Source organism: Emydura macquarii, unplaced genomic scaffold (assembly GCF_026122565.2).
Source record: "Emydura macquarii macquarii isolate MOO-44397 ecotype Brisbane River unplaced genomic scaffold, CSIRO-AGI_Emac_v2 contig_3506, whole genome shotgun sequence".
Taxonomy (NCBI): domain Eukaryota; kingdom Metazoa; phylum Chordata; order Testudines; family Chelidae; genus Emydura; species Emydura macquarii.
The window spans coordinates 1,376,730-1,398,487 of record NW_027133643.1 but is presented as its reverse complement, the minus strand read 5'-3'; the positions used below and the strand labels follow the sequence as shown (position 1 = coordinate 1,398,487).

Here is a 21,758-nt window from a genome sequence, read left to right as displayed (position 1 = left end):
GAAGTCTATTCCACAGCTTAACTACCCCTATAGTGAGAAAGATTTTTCCTAATATTTAAACAATCTCCCTTGTTGCAGATTAAGCTGATTACTTCTTGTCCTTCCTTCAGTGGACATGGAGAACAATCAATTACCTCCTCTTTATAACAGCCCTTAGCATATTTGAAAATTGTTATCAGGTCCCTCCTCTGTCTTCTTTTCTCAAGATCTAAACATGCTAGGCAGCAGTTCTGCAGAAAAGGACCTGAGGGTTACTCTGGACAAGAAGCTGGATGTGAGTCAACAGTGTGCCCTTGTTGCCAAGCAGGCTAACAGCAAATTGAGCTGTATTAGTAGGAGCATTGCCAGCAGATTGAGGGAAGTGATTATTCCCCTCTATTCAGCAATAGTGAGGCCATATGTGGAGTACTGTGTCCAGTCCCCATTAGAGGAAGGATGTGGACAAATTGAAGGGAGTCCAGCAGAGGACCATGAAAATGATCAGGGGGCTGGGGCACATGACTTATGAGGAGATGCTGAGGGAACTAGCCTTGTTTTGTCTGCAGAAGAGAAGAGTGAGAGGGGATTTGATAGCAGCCTTTAACTATCTGAAGAGGAGTTCCAGGGAGGATGAAGCTAGGTTGTTCTCAGTGGTGGCAGATGACAGAACAAGAAACAATGGTCTCAAGTTGCAGTGGGGGAGGTCTAGGTTGGGTATTAGGAAAAACATTTTCACTTGGAGGGTGGTGAAGCACTGGAATGAGTTACCTAGGGAGGTGGTGGAATCTCCAAACTTAGAAGTTATTAAGGCCTGACTTGACAAAGCCCTGGCTGAGATGATTTAGTTGGGGCTGGTCCTGCTTTGAGCACCAGGTTGGACTAGATGAAATCCTGAGGTCTCTTTCAACCCTAACATTCTATGATTCTATGCTCAGGTTTTTTTTAAACCTTGCCTCTTAGGTCATTTTCTAAATCTTATAATTTTTGTTGCTCTGCTCTGGACTCCCTCCAATTTATCAACATCTTTCTTAAAGTGTGATGCCCAGAATCGGATGCAGTAGTTCAGGTAAAATCTCACCAGTGCCATGTCTTACATACAACACACTTGTTAATACACCCCAGAATATTAGCCTTTTTTTTTTTTTTTTTTTTTTGCAGTTACATCACATTGCTGGCTACTCAGCAGCATTACCTCCTAGCCAATTATTCCCCACTTTGTAGCTGTACATTTGATTTGTCTTTTCTAAATGAAATACTTTGCACTTGTCTTTAGTGAAGTACATCTTGTTGATTTCAGACCAGTTTTCTAATTTGTCAAGGTAGTTTTGAATTCTAATCCTCCTTGCCACTCATCCTGCTTGGTGTCAGCTGTAAATTTTATACGCATACTTCCCATTACCCAAGTCATTAATGAAAATATTGACTAGAACCAGACCCAGGACTGACTCTGTGGGACCCCACTAGATATGCCCTACTAGTTTGGCAGCAAACTATTGATAACTACTCTTGCTACAGTCTTTCAACCGTTTATGCAGCCACTTATAGTAATTTAATGTAGACCACCTTTTCCTAATTTGCTTATGAGAATGTTATGTTGGACTGTGCCAAAAACATTAGTAAAATCAATCTACCTATTTCATGTCTACTGCTTCCATCCACATCCACCAGGCCAGCGACCCCATCAAGGAAGGCAATTAGGTTGGTTTGGCATGATTTGTTTTTGGCAAATCTATTCTGGCTGTTCCTTATAACCCTATTATTCTCTAGGTGCTTACAAATTGATTGTTTAATAATCTGTTCTGGTATCTTTCCAGGTATGGAAGTTAGGCTGACTGGTCTGTAATTCCCTGAGGCCTCTTTGTTCCCCTTATTAAAGATCTCCAGTCCTTTGGACTCTCACCAGTCTCAATGAGTTCTCAAAAATAACTGCTAATGGTTCCAAGATTGTTTCAGCTAGTTCCTTAAGTAGCCCAGGATAAATTTCACCAGGTCCTGCTGACTTGAATACATTTAATTTATCTAAATAAATAGTATCACTGCTGCATGCATTTTGAATTTGGGACAGGGTAAGACAACTCCTGAGTTAGGCCCTGATCAAGCAAATGCCTATGGAAGTGAAGGTAAGTGCCTGCAACCAGTAACACAGAATGTGGTGGTGAGTAATTTATGGCACTAGCTCCCTGTTGCAGGGTTGGCAGGTGTGGCCGGGGTGAGAGAGGAGTCACTCTGGGGAGGAGGGTCTGTCCCACCCACTGGTCAGAATGTGTTGTATTCCCCTTTTTGCCTCAGCCACAACAAATAGGTTGGATGCACCTGGGGCAAGAAGGTCCCTGCTTCAGTTGCAGGCGGCAGCCAGCTGTCACACATGCAGGTGTTGGGGTGCAGAGAGAACGTGGCGATTAGTGCCTGGAGGGACCAGGGGGAGGCGCTAGTGCTGCAGGGGATGGGGGAAGTGAGCACGGGTAGGAGCAGTGCAGAGGAGTATGGGAGGGGCTAGACCAGGGGATGCTGGGAATGTGTCTGCTGGTGAGCAGGCCAGGGTTAGCTGCAGGGCGCAGTGGGACTGGCTGCAAGTAGGGGCCAGTGTGGAAATTACAGCAGTGGGGTGCAGGGTGATGCATGAACAGTGGGGTGCAAGCAGGGAGGAAGGGGGTGTGGGTGCAAACTGGGGATCACAGCAGGAGGGGGGCTAGGGCCAATGCATGGCTGGGAGAGGGTGTCAGGGCAGTGGGATGCAGACTGTAGGGGTCGGGTGAGGGGGCAGAGCGGGGTGCAGGGAGGGGCTCGCAAGAGCGGCGTGGGAAGAGAGGGAGGGAGAGGGATGGGGGGCACGGTGCAGGGTCAGGTCACAGCAGTGGGGTGCCGGGGTGGTGTGGGGAGGGGATCACAGCTGTAGGCTGCCGTGCAGGGTAAGGGGGTGCGGGTGGGTGCAGGGCCGGTGCACGAGCAGCAGGGCGCATGTTGAGGTCAGAGCAGTGGGGTGCGGGTGAGGGGTAAAGGGGGGTGTAGGGAGATCACAGCTGCAGGGGGCGGCACGTGGGTGGGTGGGTGGAGCAGTGCATGGGCAGCGGGGTGCAAGGTGGGGAGCCCAGCAGTGACGCCTGCCCTACAGCCGGTGGGGGGGCGGGTTGGTGTGCTGGAGTCTAAGGACCAGCGCTCTGCCTCCTGCCTTAGTCTCGAGCCCTCTGCAGGGGGCGCTAGCCGGCTACCAGGCTCAGCCTATTGCGCATGCGCTCAGCTGCGGCCCGGGGGGGAAGGGGAGGAAGTGGGTTGGCTTGCTCTGGGCCCCGCCCACGGCTCGAACGTCATTCCCCGAGGCCCGCCCTAGGCCACAGAGCCCCGCGTCCGGAAACGTTCCGGTTGCCACGACGACGGCGTCGGTCCCTGCGGGCGGGGCCGAGCGAGCGGCGCGGCGCATCCTGTGCGGGCCCCGAGCCGCCCTCCCCCTCCGGCCAGGGCCGCGGGCAGCCGCCGGGCCCCCCAATGCCGCGGAAGGCGCTGGTCTGCGGCCTGGAGCTGGAGCTCCGTTCGGTGAGTGGGCGGGGGGCGGCCCGGCTGGCGCGGGGGAGGGGCTCCCGGCTCCTCTCACCCCCCCCCCCTCCCGCTGCCCGGCGGGGTGCCCTTAGCGCTGGGGCCAGCGGGGAAACTGAGGCACGGAGAGGCCGGGGTCGCAGAACCCGGGAGGCCCGCGCTCATTCCCCTCTCTCCGGCCGGCCCGGGGGGGGGGGGGGGGGGGGACCGGCGCTGGGGGGGTGGTCCGGTCCGAGCTGGCCCCGCCGGAGCTGCCTCCGACCCCGGGGTCGCCATGGCGGCAGCTCAAATCCCCCCCGGGCCCGCTTCTGCGGTGATGGGTGGCCGGGCCGTTAGTTTCAGCCGCCTCCTCCCGTGGCAGCCCGCGGGCGGCTCTGCCTCCGCCCCGCCCCGCCCCGCCCCTGCCCGGGAGGCGGAGGAGCCGATTCCTCCTCGGGATGAAACTCGCCCAGATCCGGGGGCGGGTTAAATTAATTTATCGGCTGGTATTTTTGATGCAAAGCGTGCAAGGGGAAGCGATCCTGCCCTTCTGGCGGAAACTCCCGCCCTGCCGTTCCTCCTCGGGGCTGAACTTGTGCCCTGGTTGTGTCCGCGGACCCTCGTCACTAGCCGTGTCCATGGGGATGTTTTCTCTCTCGTCAGCTGGGAGTAGCGTCCGCCCACCCACTTGTGTGCAGGGCAGGGCAGGGCAGGGCAGGGCTTTGTCTTCCTGAGATGCAGGGGCTGAATCCAGCTGCAATGAAGATCCGCATATTTCTGCAGGTGACTCCTGTGAATTGAGATGTTACGGGGCAGTCCTGTGACCTCACCTGTGACCGCTCAAAGTAGCATACGTATTAGGATGACCAGCTAGCAAGTGTGAAAAATCGAGATGGGGTGATGGGTAATAGGCACCTATGTAAGAATCCCCCTCTCATCCCCCTGAATTTTGGGACTGTCCCTATAAAACTGGGACATCTGGTCACCCCACATACATATATTCCGCTTTACTCTACATAGCTGTCTCTTCCCGTGATCCCCCACCATAATTTATAGACCTTCTGAGACACTTTGCTTACCAGCTGGCAAAGTGACCTTGGGATTATGGTTGACTTGGTATGAGCAGCTTTGATCTATAGGTAATATCGGCCCACTAGTTCCTGAATGCAGTTCACACACACACAAATATCCTGGACACCAGCCAAGATATGAAAATTCATTGTCCTCACATTGTCAGTTAGAGGCGATGGTGGAGATGGAGCTAGTGTTCCTGGTACTGATTTATTCCCACTGCTGGTACTTGGTTTGCTCTAAAACAGCCACATGAGCGTGTACCTGTTATCCTATGAAGGATAGGGAAGGTACTTGCTTTCCTACAGGTGCCCAGGTATGGCAGCCATCGTATCAGCCTGTATCTATGGCTTTCGGATAAATATAACTCCCTTCCCTACTCTTTCCCCTGCCAGTTCCAAAAAGCACCTCTTTTGGCTGCTGGAAAGAAGAACTACAATAGTATTTTCTCTCTGTTTTTCCTCCCACCCCAGGTTCTGGGTGCTGTAAGGGGAGTGCAGGGAAGGATATCCCCTACTCCTTCAGTCTCTGGCTGCTGGAATTAGGGGTATTTCCTACTCTCCCCTCCTTCAGGATTCCAGGTTGCAATGAAAGGGGGCTTTTCAGTTACATCTGCCAGCCTTGGTTCTGAAGGCCTCTTCCTAGAGAATAGCTTCAGTGCCTGCCTTTGCTGCTGCGCTGACCTTTCCCAAGTATCTGCAGAGTGAGTCACGTGATTCTTCATTTCACTGCTGGCTAGAGAGTTCTCACCTGCAGCAGCATGATGAATTACTGGAGCTGTATCTGCGGGCTAAGGAAGCTAGCGTTGCACCTATTTACATTCCATTCGCATTTGGAAGATTACTTTTGGCTAGAACCTTATTGTAAGTGAAAACTGTAGGAGTTGATGGGTGTCATTTGTCCTTGACACTGACAGCTTCTTATTTGTTAGTAGAGAGTAGGCAAGTGGATTTTTGAAGCCCAGAGACTGGAGTTAGTTAAATATACACAACACAGTCCTAAAACTGCAAGTAAAACCAAACACAGGGACTCCTCTTGAAAGGAGATCCTGGTTCATTATAATATATTGCCCCCTTATGTGATATGAGTTTAGTGGGTCTCATTCCATTTCTTATTGGATGTTTATTATATCACAAGACCACTGTTAACACGAATTCCCACCTTTTTGGTAATCTTGGCACAGAAGGCACAAATTGAATGGGTACGGATGTTGATCTAGTTTGTTACCTTTACTGGTGGTCCCTCCAGGTCAGTTCTGAGCTCCGTGTGTGCATAGCACTGGCACTCTCTTAACTATACTTGTCTTGGGGATAATATTAACATATTTTTATATAGCATGTAACAAAACAGAATAAAACTGTCTCTTGTCCTGAAGAGATGCGATCAAATAGGAGCTTTAGCGTTGCTGCCAAGGTCTGTACAGGCCATGTGACGTTTTGTGGAACTTATTTAGTGAGCAAAGATGCACCTTTTGCAATTCACTGATATATACCCTTCAGCTGCCTTTAAAAATTGTAGATGTATGCTTTTGCAGCTCTGCTAAACAAAGCCCTCAGTTTATCTACAGGGCAGCAGAAGTGCAAGCTTCCAGCATACCTGAACCCTAATCTGGGAAGGACTTAATTTAATCGGCTAGGCCATCTGGCAAACTGGATGGATCTTGGGGTCTATCAGATTGGAGACCTGGATTCTGTTCCAGCTCTGCCTTCAGTGACTTCCTTCAAGCTTTCATTTTTCTTATCTGTCAAAGGGGGGAATGCTCGCTGCCTCCTCGAAGGTAAAGAGATGAGCCCTTGGTTATTAAGGGTTGTGAAGTGCCCAGAAATATTAAGAACAGTCAGTTGAAGAGCTGAGGCTAAAACTCTTGGTTTTTTTAGTTTGTAGCTCAGGGAATCTTCTCCTAGGCTGCAAGGTGCTGCATGGGTAAGTGTCTTGCATTCATGCTTCTGAATGCATGAATTTAATGCAAGAGGTGTAATACTTGGCAGATTTGCTTCCATCTTTAGGACTGTTAACCTGGTGCCTTTCATCAGAGATAATAGCTCTTAGAGAGGGAAGCCTTTTGCTTAGCTAATATCTATTTTGACAGACATTCTTGTTTTAGACCACATTTAGTCCCCATTAAATTCCACTGGCTATTGGATTTAGCCTCCATAGTTTCTTTCATTCATGGATTATTTTTCTGCGGTACATGAAGAATCTTTCTTTAGGTCCAACAGGGATTCCTCGTGCAAAATGTTCATCTGAGAGAAGGAGAACTGTAGCAAATATACCTCACTTAACTTGTCACTCTGCTCCCTTTCTCCTCTAGCTGGCAATTGAAAATCTGAGCACTGCTTCTTCTGCAGCTTGTGTTGCAAGAGGCAACCTCACATTTATAGTACTGTGATAATATAGGAGCAGCATAAACTGAAGTGAAAGGTGACTAGGAATTCTTTGGCTGGATCACACAGTAGAACCATCTGATTTGGAGAAAATAACATAGTTGTGTGGAAGAGATTTGTGTGTGTTCTTAATGTGAGAGAACAGCTAAGAATTGTGTGATGTACAGTACAGCTTGAAAAAATTTACAAGATGCTCACTAGCCAGAGAACTAAACCTATTAGTTAGAAATAGATGTGAAAGATAATGCTGTGGCGGCCACCACCAACAACGTCCAGGAGCAGCACTCTAGCAAAAAGTCCAGTCTTCCTTTGATTCCCCCTCCGGGCTACCCAAACTTTGCAACATTAGGAATTGCATTGGCAACTTTCCAGGAGGCCTAGAGCTACACCTAATTCCTACATACATTTACATAAACTTAAAAAAAAAATCCAACCCTGAAACAAATGTACCTTTCTTCAGCAGACTGAATTAGTTCACAAGCAATAAAAACCAGCAGTTCATCAGCTGAGTCCTCACTGCCGGGAGGCTATATTTTAGGACTCAGGCAGCTTTTGGCACTTGGGGCATGCTTTGGATATCTCTCGTGTGTCAGCTGTTTGCTTGATATAGCCCTTAGTGATTACATGTTGTGGATCGTGAACACCATTATAAAGTGTGACCCTAAAACTGAGGAGTTAACTTCAGCCAATGGAGCTGTGACTGCTTACGCTAGAGGAGAATTTAAAAACTATAAGCATTTGCCCCAGCCAGTAAGTACAGCTAGAATTACTTTAGAAAAGGAGTGTGTGCCACTAAAATCTGTTACCATTTGGTTCCCAACAAACAACTATTTTCATCTTAGCCCATTCCATTTTTTTCCTCCCAAATATAACCATTAATTTTAATGCTGAAGCTCAGTTTGTATAATGAATACGTTGTTCTTCCAGATAACTTGCCCTGGAGTATTGCTGAAAGACAAAAATGAGCTCTATCTCAGCGTCTGTGTATTTGGACAGTACAAAAAGACTCAGTGTGTCCCTGCAGCATTTCCACTCTTCTTAGAAGAGAAACTAATATTTGAAAAGGTAAGATCATAACTTCGGACACAAGCATTTAAAAAACAAAGAACCGGAATCCCCAAACACAAATGATCGCACTGGAAATATTGTGTTATTACTGATTAATGCATCTGTTCAACACAAAAGACGTATTTGTTTCTTCATTACAGATATAGTAATTAAAAAAAAGGTTTGTGAAACATACGACCGAAGTATATCCTGAGGACTTTTAAGCTTTTGTCTTTTCTTCTTTTATTAAATGACCTTTTTCAGTAGCTTCTCTTAGTTCCTTCCAAGTGTTATGCTGCTTAAAAGTAGGTCAAAAAGGAAAGTAAAACTAGGGAATAGGGAGAAGAATGAAAATTAAAAATCAAGAGTTAGATTTAAAAAAAAAACAAATCTATAGCAAAAAGATGGAATATGAGCTTGGGCTTTCTGGTGACAGCATTCTCCATATGAGCTGTTCTTTCGTGGTTTGATGTCACAAGAGCTCCCTTGATTGCACTATAGCTTGGTAATTTACAGTTGCCTATCATCTCTCGGTGTCCCTACTAGTTTCATTGTGAGTACCATAGGAATAATGAAATGCGATACCTTACAAACTTGATTCCGTTTTTGACTATTCATGAATAACAATACTTTGCACGTCTCTAGTGCTTTTCATCCAAGTATCCCAAAGCACTTTCAAAGACTGACTAATTAAGCCTCAACAAAATCTTGTGAGATAGGTAAGGCATGTAGAGGGATAATTCAGCCACTGCTGAAAAGCAGGGTGGAAATGGAACACAGCAGCTATTTAATAGTGCACGGCCACACTACAAAACAACTTAGGACAGGAGGTGCAGAATACTGTATCCAATTGAAACTTGGGGAGAAATCTAGGTGTATTTATAGAGTGCAATTGCTTAAGTAGGAATTTAGCCAGAGCCCTGGGAATAACATCCATGCTTATACAAAGAGTTTCATTTAATAGCTGTAGGTATTCAGGCTCTCTACTTTTACATATCCTCAAAAGTTTGGTACCTCCAGTAGTAGGAGGGCCCTGAATGGTATGCGGAGGCACTGGCTCAGAGGGAAGAGGGAATCAGAGGGAATTCCCTGAATCAGAGGGAAGAGTATCAGCCACTGAACCTCCAGCACCACTTTCTTCAGCTAAAATTGCTGTTTGCCTTCTAATTAGATGCAGTGCTTGTTTAAAAGTCTCATTGAAAGAGTCTGTAATATTACAGTCTGTATTCTGAAGGTGTAAACTTAGCGTATTGTCAATAGAACACACTTCTGACATGGTTTGCAACTTAAACTGCAGAAGAGCTTCTCCACTGAAGTATAACTTCGTAATCTATTTTCCCCTAGGAATTATAATAAAAAACTAGTCACTATTTTTTCAGGACCTGCAAAAATGTATTGAAGAGCTGCCCTTTCTGGCTTTACAGCCATAGTTAGTGAATGAACAGTATTCCCAGAGTGGTGCTGACATGATCAGTAACAGTTGTGCGCAAACAAAATAGTAATTGAAATGTGCCATGTTATTTTCAGTTCAGTTACAAGTGCCAGAAGAAGAATCAACATTATACAAATGGAAAGAAGAAAAAGCAAGAGGAGATTAATTCTATTTTCAAATATCTAAGATAATCATGGGATCGCTCAAGTGTAAAAAACCCAACAATTTTAAAAGTTGCTGATGTTGTCCCTTTAATCTTTTTCAGTGAAAGATGAAGAATGAACTTTTCTAACAAGATCAGCTATTTGTCTTTTCCACTGTTGAAATTTGTGCAGACTGCCCTTGCATTTTCATGTTATTGGCTCTTTATTTATGGTAGCTGTAAGTGGAGAGGAAGAATCTTTAAATGGTTAGAAATCAGATAACCAAAAGTGCTGTCTTTCTAATAAATGGATTATCTGTCTTAGTGCCAGGTTATAATTTCAACTGTCTGGTTTTTTTTTTCCCATTGGGGAATAGTACTGTTTGTAATAATCAGAATCAAAGGTAAACTTCAGTTTTCTCTAAGTGCATCTGTTATTTCTTATCAAATGTGACCATTACATTTTTTTAATCTTTTGTTTTAGGTATTTACTGATGTAGTTGATCCTGGAGAACTTGTTGAGCTACTTGAATGTGAGTTTTTTGCTTTTTTAAATATATACATTTATATTGTATGCACCTAGGGCTAGAACTTCAGAAAAAAGGCGTAGGCTCAGCGTTGTGGTGCCTAACATTTAGGCATTCTGCTGCCTAGCAGAATTCACAGCCATGATTTAGGCGCTTAGATTCTGTATACTATGAATTGGGGTGTTAAGTCCCTTAAAAATAGTCTTGGGGCGAGAGAGAGAGAGAGAGATTGTCTCCTAGTGGTTCGCGCTCTTACCTGGAAGACTCCAGTCCAGTCCCTGCTTCAAGGAATATTTCAGTATTTCATACAAAGTAGAACAGCTGTAGCAGAAGAGATTGAGACCTACCCAAGAACACAGTATAGCATAGTGCCATAGTGGTTAGAGCACTCACCTGAGGGGGAGAGACCTGGGTTGAAACCCCTGCTCCGCATCAGGCAGAATGGGGGTTTGTGCATGGGTCTTCCACATCCTGGGTGAGTGCCCTGACCACTGAGGCCAAGCGCTGTCTCCTCTCTTTTGGCTGTCTTCTGTGCTGGTAAGGCATGCTCTGAGCATGCCTATTGAATCAGGCCCTGCAGATGAGAGAGATGGGGGAATGCTTAGTTTATGAATCTGTCCACGACTTGTGTGAGCTAGGTTCTGAACTGCTCAGCAGTATCAGGACTTAAATGGTTTTGTTCATGCCCACAGGCAGAAATTTAGATGCTTAGGAGACTTTTTATGGAAACTTAGGTGTCTGGGGAACTTTGGTTCCTATGGGGTTAGATAGCCACTGAGCAGGGGTTTTGAGGATCTAAAGTTTGAAACTTAGCTGCCTAAAGTGGCATTTAGGCACTTGAATCCCTTTGTGGATCTAGCCCTTAGTGGTAATATCATATTATTAATATGGAATCTAAAGATACTTTTGAGAGTTGAGGGAACAGGAAAACATTCTCATTATCTCCTTGAAACACTGGCAGCTGAACAAAGATCAGTACTCTGTCTGCTACAAATATGTGTGACCATTAAATGAAATAGTCATTGCTCAAAGTGATCCTTTAAATGTGAGCTTAGGAAAGTTTTAGAAGATGCGATGGCTTTTTTTGACAGTAATAACTTACCAGGAATACTGATAAAGAAGAGGTCTCGGCCAGAAATCTCTAAAATTATACATTTCTTCTAGTGTATTCAAGAGAGAGAGAAATTCAAAACAGTTAAAATGTAACTGGTAGTCACAAGCACCAAAAGACTTCATGTACGCAACAAACTGTTCACATATAGCAAACTATGTTCAAATACTTTGAATTTCAATGAGTGTTTTACCTTGTTAAATGGTGGTTTCAGAGGGGTAGCCGTGTTAGTCTGTATTAGTCTGTATGCAGCAAAAACAACAGGAGTCCTGTAGCACCTTAAAGACTAACTTGTCTTTAAGGTGCTACAGGACTCTCGTTGTTTTTACATGTTAGTGATTTTTTTGAACAGAGTGACTCCACAATAAGCAGTGCTGCCGTACGTTGAGCACGATGAATCATGTGAAAATAGTATTGTGCCTGAACCAAAACTCCAAATCTCTAGGCCCCCTCAAACTTTGCAAGAATTATAGTGCGAAACTGGACCCAACTTCACAACTTCTCTAGTTTCCACAAAAGATTGAGCCCATCTGCTGCCAGGCTTGACAGTGTCCATTAGAAACTTGAGCCAATAATTTATTTGTATTGTGGTAGTGCCTAAGGACTCCATTGGTTTCGACTAGATTTGTAGTATTCATATAAAGTGTTCATAATCTGCTTTAATTATTGGTACATCATAATTGTACTTGCTATATTAGCATATACAATGTTGAGATGGTTAATTAGTGAATGGTTCCTCTTGTACTTTGCATATCAAAATTACTTCTGATTATAGTTTATTTTTTGACTTATGAAAAACCTTTTTTTCCTTTCTAGTTGACACAGCAGTACTTGAACTAATACAACTTGTTCCTCCAGGTATTGTATCAATCTCTTCTTAAATTATACAGTTTAATAGGTGAATTTCCATGAGGATACAGCCCATTACAGTACAATCCCTTTTCTCAACACACAAACAAAGTAAAAAGCTCTTCAACAAATAGTCCTTTGAATATAAAATGTTAATAGATCAAGAGGATCTCATGTTTGAAAGAGAATAAAGCTAAATATTGAAATGTACCATACTCAGGCTTACAAAAGTGATAATACTTTAAAAATTGAAAATAAACCAAAATTACTCAATGCACATTTATTAAAGGCATCAAAATTCACTTGCGGTGTGTCAGCCTATAGGGTTTCAAAGTGCATAATCTTGTTCTCAAAATGACACTTTTTTTTTTTTTTTTAATTTTAATCGTGACCACTGGGAAAACCCTTATCCACGCTATAAATATTACAGGTCTGGGGAGAGGTGAAGATAATAAACAGTGATTTGTCATACTTCTGTTATAGGTTTGTGTGATTATAAAAAAAATCTTTCTTAATGAAATTCGAATGTTCCCATGGATAATATAAATCTGCATTTTATTGGAAATAAAATAGAGTTTGAATGAGGACTTATTTGAGAGCTCTGGAAATTAAAAGCACCCATAGTTGCAAGTTCTTAATAACAGCAGAGCAAGCAAAGAAATATTTGTTTCTCTTGGTGGCTCAGTGGGATATTTACACAAAGAAACAAACTTAGTGTGGATTTTGTTGTTGTGGGAGGATAGGAGATTCTAGGAGGAGAGAGAGCTTATAATGGACATTTGGCAAAGTGACTGGTAGAATAATTTGAAAGGTTTACATAATCTATTTTGTGTTTTTTCCTTAAAGAAAAGATTTGAGGATTTTGAAATACTCTTTGATTGTACCTAAATTCCTTTCTGACAGTTGTATAAATCTCTTCTTAATAACCGTAATTGTTCTATAATACAGAATAACACATGAAATTGACTGCTGTTAGAAAATCATTGGCTGTGCATAGGAGAAAAGGAAGAAGGAAAGAAACTGAATAAATGTTGTAGGAGAAGCTCTCGCATTTCTCTTAGTGTAGCGGCTCTCAACCTTTCAAGACTACCTTATCCCTTTCAGGAGTCTGATTTGCCTTGCATACCCCAACATTCACTTCACTTAAAACACTTGCTTACAAAATAAAAATACAAAAGTGTCACAGCACTCTATTACTGAAAAATTGCTCACTTGCTCATTTTTACCATGTCATTATAAAATAAATCAATTGGAATATAATTATTGTACTTGCATTTCAGTGTATAGTATATAGAGCAGTAAAAACAAGTCATTATATGAAATTTTAGTTTGTACTGACTTCGCTAGTGCTTTTTATGTTGCCTGTTGTAAAACTAGGTTAATATTTAGATGAGTTGATGTACCCTCTGCGTACCCCTAGGAGTATGTGTACCCCTGGTTGCGAATCATTGTCTTAGTGCAACAAAGGCAGTGTGCTTTACATAAATTTGATACACTATTCAGTAGAAGGTGCTTAAGGGGTCGATCCTGCACATTCTTGCTGTTGGGCATAGCCCCACTTTAATCAGAGAGTTTATGCCTTAGTGTAGTAAGAGTTTACTCTTAATTTGTAAAGATAAAAAGTTGTACTAGTGTCATTATAGTCTTGTGCATGTGTCTACAGTGTACAACAGTTGCCCAATAAATTAGTACATATTTCCTTTTAGTGGGAGAAATTCTAGCCACTTATGAAGAAAATACAAGAGATTTCCTGTTCCCTGACCCTAAGCTTACTCGTGGGCGCCATGGTTCAGATCGTGAAGTTTTAATGAAGAGGTCTGCTAGTTTCACAGTAAGTGCCTATCTGTGTATTGTATTTATGATACAGTGTGCTTCACAGGAACAGCCTCAGGAACTACCTCAAGCCAAAAGTGATTACTAGTGGCTGATAATTCAATCCCTGAAATGGCAAATACTAATCCAAGGCTGAACCTTGTGAAGATAGAATCTGTCTGCTGGAAATGTTATTTTTAACTTGAGGTGCAAACTGTACTTGTATAATGTGAACAAGTGAGTATCTAGATTGATTTGCAATATAGTACCATGGTCTTTTTACCCCTTTTTCACCCATCCAGTAGGTGGGAAGATAGGTTTAGTACTATGTAACAGGACATACTTATTTTGGTAATTCTCTTTCCCACTTACTCTTTTTGTTGCATTTTGTCTCAAGTTACATCCTAATCCCTCTGGGTCAAGGTCAGTTGACCTTTCAGTTTGTAAGCACTGTGCACCCTGGCCCTCCAGCAATCATTAGGGCCTGAGGGATCTCTCACAATAAGAATGAGTAATCATCATCACCTGTATTTCAGTTTGGTTAAGGCACTGTTATTGCTTTGATTTTCCCTTCTATCACTTATTTGTCAAACTGTCTTCAGCCCCCATTTACACTGTCTGGCTAAGCCATTTTAGAAACTGCCAATTGCCCCTCAGTTATTATGGCTTTTGAGAAAGCCTAAGTGTGGCTAAGTGAATAGAATGAATTAGCATTAATTTTTTGGAGTTATGGGCTCAAGTGTTCACTAAGTGAAAATAAGTTTGGTCTCAACCTGTCCTTTGGTAGGTGTTGAAGCTGATGATTCTCAGATGGGAATGGGATAGTCCTGAAAGCAACTTTAAAGGAAATACCTTGGGGAACTGTGCTTTTTCTTAATTTGATATAATTGTATCATTAAAGTGACAGAACACTGAGATTGGATGATTTGGGGCTCAATTGTCCTGTCAGTTACTACTGAATTTCTTAAAATAATGATTAAAGGCCAAAAATGGCTTGCTGCTGGTACACTCTGCCCCATAAGACCAACCTGAAAATCACCCTGTCAATAAAGGTGCTAATTTGGTGGTTAGAGGTAGCATACTTCATCTGAATGAGTTGAGTTGAACAGATAGGGTTATGATGATAGGTAGGTTGTATCTGAATGAACTTTGCTTAAATGAACACTTAGTTGTGTGAGTTGGCATACATATGTCTAAGCAATTCTTCCTATACCACAAAACCGAAACATCATGTGATGAAATCCGAAGCCTGCTTATAACCAATCCACAATTGGAGCAGGAGCGTTTTTATATCAAAATTCAATACAGAGCTGCATCTTGTTTTGGAAGATTGCACAATACCTGTTTCATACATACCTTTTTTTAACGTCCTATCTGCATGTTATCAAATACTATTCAGTCTGATGATAGAAACAATATAAAAGCAAATCATACTGTATTAGGTTCATTTCTAATATTAGTAAGAAGGTTTTTCCTCAAATGAAATATAGCCCTATTACACCTTGCTGTTTAGGATTTAAGGAAAATGGACAGTTGAGTAGTATTGAATCTGAAGCTCATTACAAAATAATTTTTTTAAATGACAATTTGGAGTTCTTTCATTGCACTGAAAAGCTAATTCACTTCTCCCAGAGTTCTTGATGGTAAATCAAATGCTTTTGTATTTGTATTTATTTTGAAAGGCTGTCTCCCGCTTTGAGATCCAAGTGTCCAGATAGTTGGCTCTTTGCAACATTCACTGTCATGAGCCAGCATAGTTCTGCTGTGCTTTAGGGCCTTTCATCCTTGTTGATGTGTCGAGCGGAGCCAGCTGGGGCATTGGTAGCTGCATGATGAGCTATAGCAGCCCTAAAATGACTGGAATGAGAAAAGTGCTCCAGTATCTCTCACCCCCAGGAAAGCATGTGAAACTGTTTAGATGGTGAAGCATGTGAGCCTCCTCCCTCCCAGAAACCTGGGATGGTTTAGAAGGAGTAGAGAGTAATGGTCATGCCCCAAGAATAATGTAGACAATTGGGGGGGTGGGGGGGGAAGGATGTGGGCTGGAGGATTTGTCTCCTTTCTGTAGCTGATGGCATGGGCAGCCATGAGGGAAACAACCTCCCCTTCCAAATCAAGATGGAAGAGTCACAAGTGTTCCTTCCCAGATCCCTGCCACCAGCTGTGTCTCTTGTCAGGTGGGTCTCCCTCTACCCTCCGAACTGCTTCGGATTCCTGAGGTGTGGAATGATGGGTGCTTCTGCGTGCCCCTCTATCTTCCCTCTTGGGTGAGAGGTGTTCCCTAAGCTGTACCAGTGAGATATACTTGCTGTCCTTGTTGGCAGCAAGTAATGTATGTACATTTTATGGCAAAAGGTAAAATATTAATCATGATCTTGAGAACCAAAACTACTCACCTTATTTTCACACTAGTTAATGACTTCTTCCCACAAGAGAAGTTATAATCAGCAGCAATAATAAGTATATTTGACTGACACCTATGCTACCAAAGTGCTTTGCCCAATAACTTTTTCTTTTATTAAAACTAAAGGTAGCAAAAGCAAAGTTACTGTTCTGGACTTCAGCTAGGCAGTGACAAGCAATATCTGATTAGCACTGCTAAGCTGCCTGGTGGAAAGAATCCAAGATCAGAATATCAGAACTCCTCCAGAAAGCTGGCACTTGGCTGATAATGTCTCTAGCTAAATGGCTTACGAGGCTCAGAACACACACACAATAAGAATACAAGGCATTCCTGGAGTTCTCTCTCTGAGAACAGTTTTATTTCCTTTTTCCTGGTCTGGTGTTGCCCTGCTGATGCTTTTGCTGACTCTTCAACATTTCTGTTGAGACCTCACCTCTAAGAACATGATTAACCTATTCTGATAGTACGGTATATTAGCAGTCACAATCTTCCCCCTCTGTGCAATATTTGCAGCATCACTTAAACAGACCTTTTCTCTCCTCCAGTATTTTTCATTAGAGTCCCAGTTTGGGGAGCTTTTATTTTATTTTATTTATTTTTTAAATGCAGACTGCTTTTCCTCTTACTGCTAAGAGTTACAAACCTGTCATGTGATGCTTCCAAAGTCCTTTATAAGCATTAACTAGCTTTATAGCATTCCTGTGATCCTGTTCGTTTTATACCATTTGACAGGTGGGTAAACAGTCGGCACAGAGAAGCTGAGTAATTTGCCCAGGATGCCTAGACCCTCAAATCAGTGGCAGGGTTGTGAGTTGCACGAAGGGGTTGAGAGTCTTTTGTCCCTTCTTTCTGCTAGTCTGATATGGGTGCTTCTGAGGCATCTGTTACCATAACATCTAGGTCAAGTCCATAATATCTAGTCCAAGCTTGTTGTCAAGTAACAGTTTCTTTGTTGACTGAAGAGCTGTTTTGTATCATCTTAAGTACAAACTTGGAAAGATTCTGTAATAATTCTTGGTCTCTTTAAGAACAGTGGGCTCTCTACTGAGGCTTTTCATAGCAGATATACTAATTCTAATTTGCTCCTTTTTAGACAGTTGATGACAGTTGATAATTCATTTAGATAATAAAAATGAATGCTGATTAAAGGTCAGCTTTAAGATGTGTTTATACCCTGTGGTTTGACTTTTTCACTAAAATTAACCACCTAAATTGAATTTGCCATCATCCAGGGCTCTGATAATTGTCACAGCTAAAGGTAATGGTGATCATGTTTGGCATTTCTGTCTCTTGTATTTCTGATTGTAGTAGTCTAGCATGGAGCCAGATCATGCCATCTCCTAGGGGTATGGAGGACGAGAAAATTAATGGTGTAGGTGTGTGGAAGGAGAGGCAGAGAAAGGTCTCCCTCAGGGAGTTCCCCCAAAATTCTTATGGTGAGGGGCACAGGGTTCAAAATGGAAGAAGTCTCCCTTGAAATCTCTGATCTTGGGGCGCTACTGGAGACACATGAGAGTCATGGGTGCAGATGTCGTTTGCCTCCATACTTCCATACTAAATCCAAAGCCCCTGGGTCTTTCTCTGGTAGAGCACCTTCTCCCTACCTGCGGCAGTGCCCAGGAGTCCAGACTGTACCAACTGTCCTGCAGGATGTCCCAACCCTCACCCTCCTGTCTTCTCTCCCCTTCATTTCTATGTTCAGACCCCTATGCCAACAGCATCCTCTGGGGATCTGCACCTGAATATATGTGTGGTACTTAGAGGGGTGGTGGATGATGGTCCCTAGGGATATCCAACCACTAGCTCTCTTCTGCTCTGCTGAGAAAGATGCATGTGTAGATGGGTCCCCCTGTCTGTTGATGTACAGAACATGGTATGGCCCTTAAGTCTGTATTCACTGATTGTGTATAATGTTAGAAAAAATGAATACCAAAATTTCAAATATAAATAAATTGAAAAGCATTAGTTTTAGTATAAGAAACAGAAACCACAAGCAGTATTGTGTTTATAAATAAGTTTGCAAAGTCAGTATGAATGAAACTTGTAAAGCATTACTTGCTTTTTTATTGATGCTGTAACATGACATGAAAATCTTTAAAACTGCTTTTGACATAGAAATATATTGAAATAAAAGTCAGACCTTAATTGTTGTACAAAAGCAATGTAATCATCTGTAATTGAATTGTCAGAAATGCAAATGTTATCTTCTTGACATTTACCATTGCTGTTCTGTCTTTTCTAATTATCTTTATTAAAGGCTGAAATTAACAAAGGAAATGGTTTAAAATTAGGAATGGTTAGTTACATTAGGTGACATTTATTTCTTTGATACCCTTTATCTTTAGTTGGAGCTTGATGTTCAATTATTGTGTCTCTTCTAGGGAATTGCACCAAAATTGAGATTTTCTACAAGCTTCCTTATTACAGAAAGTCTGTTAAGTTCAGAAAGGAGTCATGTACAGGTTAGCATAATTTAACTGTTTGTGATTTAATTTCTAGTTTCAAATGGATAGTTATGCTGTCAAATTTTTGCATGTGCTACTCCATACAAACTTTTTTCATTCTTTTGTGTGGGTAAAACAGATGTCAAAGGTGCTAGACAACTTGATTACATTTTTAATCAAGCATGAGTAAAGAGTAAGCTTGGTGCATGACTGTAGGTGCTGGGAGTTCCTTGAATACGAAACAATTAACAGCTGCCATGTCCTATGATCATTTGAGGTGAGTCCCTGTGGTGTGTAGAGTTGGGAAGATGCTGTCTCATTGTTATCTAATAGTAGCTGGGTGAACCTGGAGATGACAAACTATTAAAAACAAAACAATACAAACACCATAATTTTAATTATCTTTAGAAATTATTTTTGTAATGGAGATGAAGACTTCATTTTAACAGGCTACTATTAACTTGTCAATCAACTATCCACCTGGAAATTATGAAACAATAAGTGACATTTTAGATGAACTAACTGAAGAGACTAGAGGAAAAATTTTTCTACAGTTCGTTTACTTTGTGCGTTTGACAGCGCTTTGTGTACAGTGAGTTTCAGTGTTTTGAGCCTCCATTAGGCTTCCTCTCTTATGCACAGATATGACATCACTTCCCCCACGCTGTTCAAAATGGTGTTGATCAGTAATAGCAACAACAAAACTGAAAATGAACAGGCAGTAATGTGCACAGAGAAAAAGGGGTAGCCTAGGCATGTTTGGGTCATGATGATGTTAGGGTCTAGCCATAAGCAGAGGAACAAAAATAAAAGCCTGATCAATATTTTTAAAGGGGGAAATTATTTTTTTAAAAGAAAGCACATTCTGTTAGAAAACTGAATGCTTCTAAACTGACACCTAACAAATTCAAGTTGACATTGTCACTATCAAGAGACACTGTCATGTTGGTGTTTTTCTGAAGTATACATAGCATGTACCTGAGATTCTTAACATGGATAGTCCTAAACACCAGCTCATCATGAGTGCAGATGGAAAGGAAAGCAGTGAACAGTAAATATAGTCCAGTTTTACTTTCTAGTCAATTTCTGTTTCAGTTCATACCTACTGATGCAGTGCAGTAAAATTTGCATTGCATATGCACTGGAGTAATGTCTGTTATCTTTTTTTAATTTAAAAGGAAAATTAATTTCTAAAGAAAAGTCATTAAAAAAAAATTTACAAAATTTAATACCAATAAAAATCAGGATGAATAAAATGGGAATTTGGGGCCAAATTTTACCTGAGATTCCAGTTCATCATACTGTGACATTCAAAGCCAAAAGGAGCCATTGAGAAAGTGTTCAGAACAAGGCCTTTTTATTTAAAGTGCCTCAACCTATAAAACCTTTAGAGGCAACTGAAAGATAGCTTTATGCTGAAATTAAAAAGGAGTGATAATGTATTTCAAATGAAACTTCAGTACTGAAAGTATGTCTTGACAGCTGACTTTTAAACTGGTAAGTGAAGACGTTAATAGTTAGGGCTGACTCTCCATAATAACTCTTAGTTTGGTGTTGCTGGTTACAAAAGAATTGGGGTTTGTTAATATATCATGCATGTGCACAGTGAGGTATTTTAAAGCTTGTGTCAACTGTGAGCTAAACCCTTCTGCTGACATTTTAAATAGTCTTCAAACTTAGTCTCCAAACCCTTTCATTGTGGGTGCAAAAAATGTCAGTTTTACAGGCATATGTTTTTGGTTTTGCATTTGCATTATATTATTGGCCTAACTAAAGAGGAATTCTGGAAAGTGGGTCCTAAAGGTTGGGTTTTTGTAGCTTTTTTGGTGGCAACCTTTTCTTAGAAAAGAAAAGGTGGCAGTAAATTCCCCATCTTTCAAGAAAATGCATTTTTCAAAGCAGTTAACTCATGAATCTTTGGTCAATTTGTAAAATACATATAATTTAACCAATTAACAAGAGCTCACTCTGTTGCCATTCATTATTTAAAAATATATAGTTCGATAGATAGACAAATTTATTTAGCCTTACTCTCAGAAAGGTAAAAACTTTAAAAGATTTTACCAAAAAAAAAAATGGTAGCAAGGTGAGCAAATATTTTCAAATCTGTAAACTTTCAATCATATATGTTAGGCAGAGTTGTCATTAAATGAACTAAAGTGACATAATTCAACTTAATTTTATATAGTGCCTTTAGCACCAGCTGTGTGAGCAAGCTGATTGGATAAGTATCATGCACTTAACCTTGAAGTCTGACATTTAACAACATCCATTTTATCCTCCTCCTACTTTTAAACAAACTATTGAGAAGGACCATCTCTGTTTTTTTCTAAATTGCTGTGTGATTATAGTTTTGTTAGGGTAACTTGAATTGACATACATCTATTTCTGTCGGAGGTATTAGTTCCCCCTTTCAAGATGTTTGGTTGTTGTATTATCAGTAGCAATCTTTGCACAGCATGCTGTCAAGCCAGATAATTTCTCTCTTCACTTTAGGATAATTTGGATTGGGTGCATCATTCCACACCAAATGGAAGATTACAAACAAGGTCACCAAAGAAAAACACCCCTTCACCTGAGAAAAACAGACACTGCTTAGCAACAAAGAACTATGAGCAGCCCACAATAGCTTCTAAATCACGATCTCCATCTCCATATACAAAAAGACGAATGTGTGAGCTATCAGAAGAAGCCAGACAACGACTGGCCCATTTAAACCTTGGGCCTTTTGAATTCAGAAGAGAAACCGATAAACCTCCATTTGTAGTTAGACATGTATGTATTCTCTGCAAAGTGCTTTCAATTTAAGGTCAGATCAAATATTATTCTTTCGTTAAATATTACTCCCCAAATCCATTCAGTTCCTAGTTTATATGAATAATTTTTTTCTCCTAAACAGCCTGCTACATAGTGATTTAAATGTAAAATTAACTAGAATAAAAGTCCTTTTGTCAGTTCTGGTAACTGACAAGGATCAAACTCTTTCATGAATACCATGTTGAAATTCTGACTGCCCGTTTCTTTTCTTCTAGCACACTGGACAGCA

General features: G+C 41.7%; 1 protein-coding gene across 6 annotated transcripts in view; it reads left to right on the top strand.

Moving 5' to 3' along the window:
- Positions 1 to 3,289: 3,289 nt before the first annotated feature.
- The window catches only part of SPATA6 (spermatogenesis associated 6), a 47,925-nt gene continuing 29,456 nt past the window's right edge, over positions 3,290 to 21,758 (top strand). For 2 of the 6 annotated variants that reach the window (XM_067535517.1, XM_067535518.1), the window contains exons 1-7: positions 3,290 to 3,510; positions 7,872 to 8,009; positions 10,050 to 10,098; positions 12,020 to 12,061; positions 13,759 to 13,883; positions 18,650 to 18,730; positions 21,209 to 21,487. In XM_067535517.1, coding sequence (XP_067391618.1) covers positions 3,463 to 3,510; positions 7,872 to 8,009; positions 10,050 to 10,098; positions 12,020 to 12,061; positions 13,759 to 13,883; positions 18,650 to 18,730; positions 21,209 to 21,487 — 762 coding nt within the window. In that variant the 5' untranslated portion in view covers positions 3,290 to 3,462. The remainder of the gene's footprint in view (positions 3,511 to 7,871; positions 8,010 to 10,049; positions 10,099 to 12,019; positions 12,062 to 13,758; positions 13,884 to 18,649; positions 18,731 to 21,208; positions 21,488 to 21,758) is intronic. The other 4 variants (XM_067535516.1, XM_067535513.1, XM_067535514.1 and 1 more) reach the window with 4 other exon arrangements.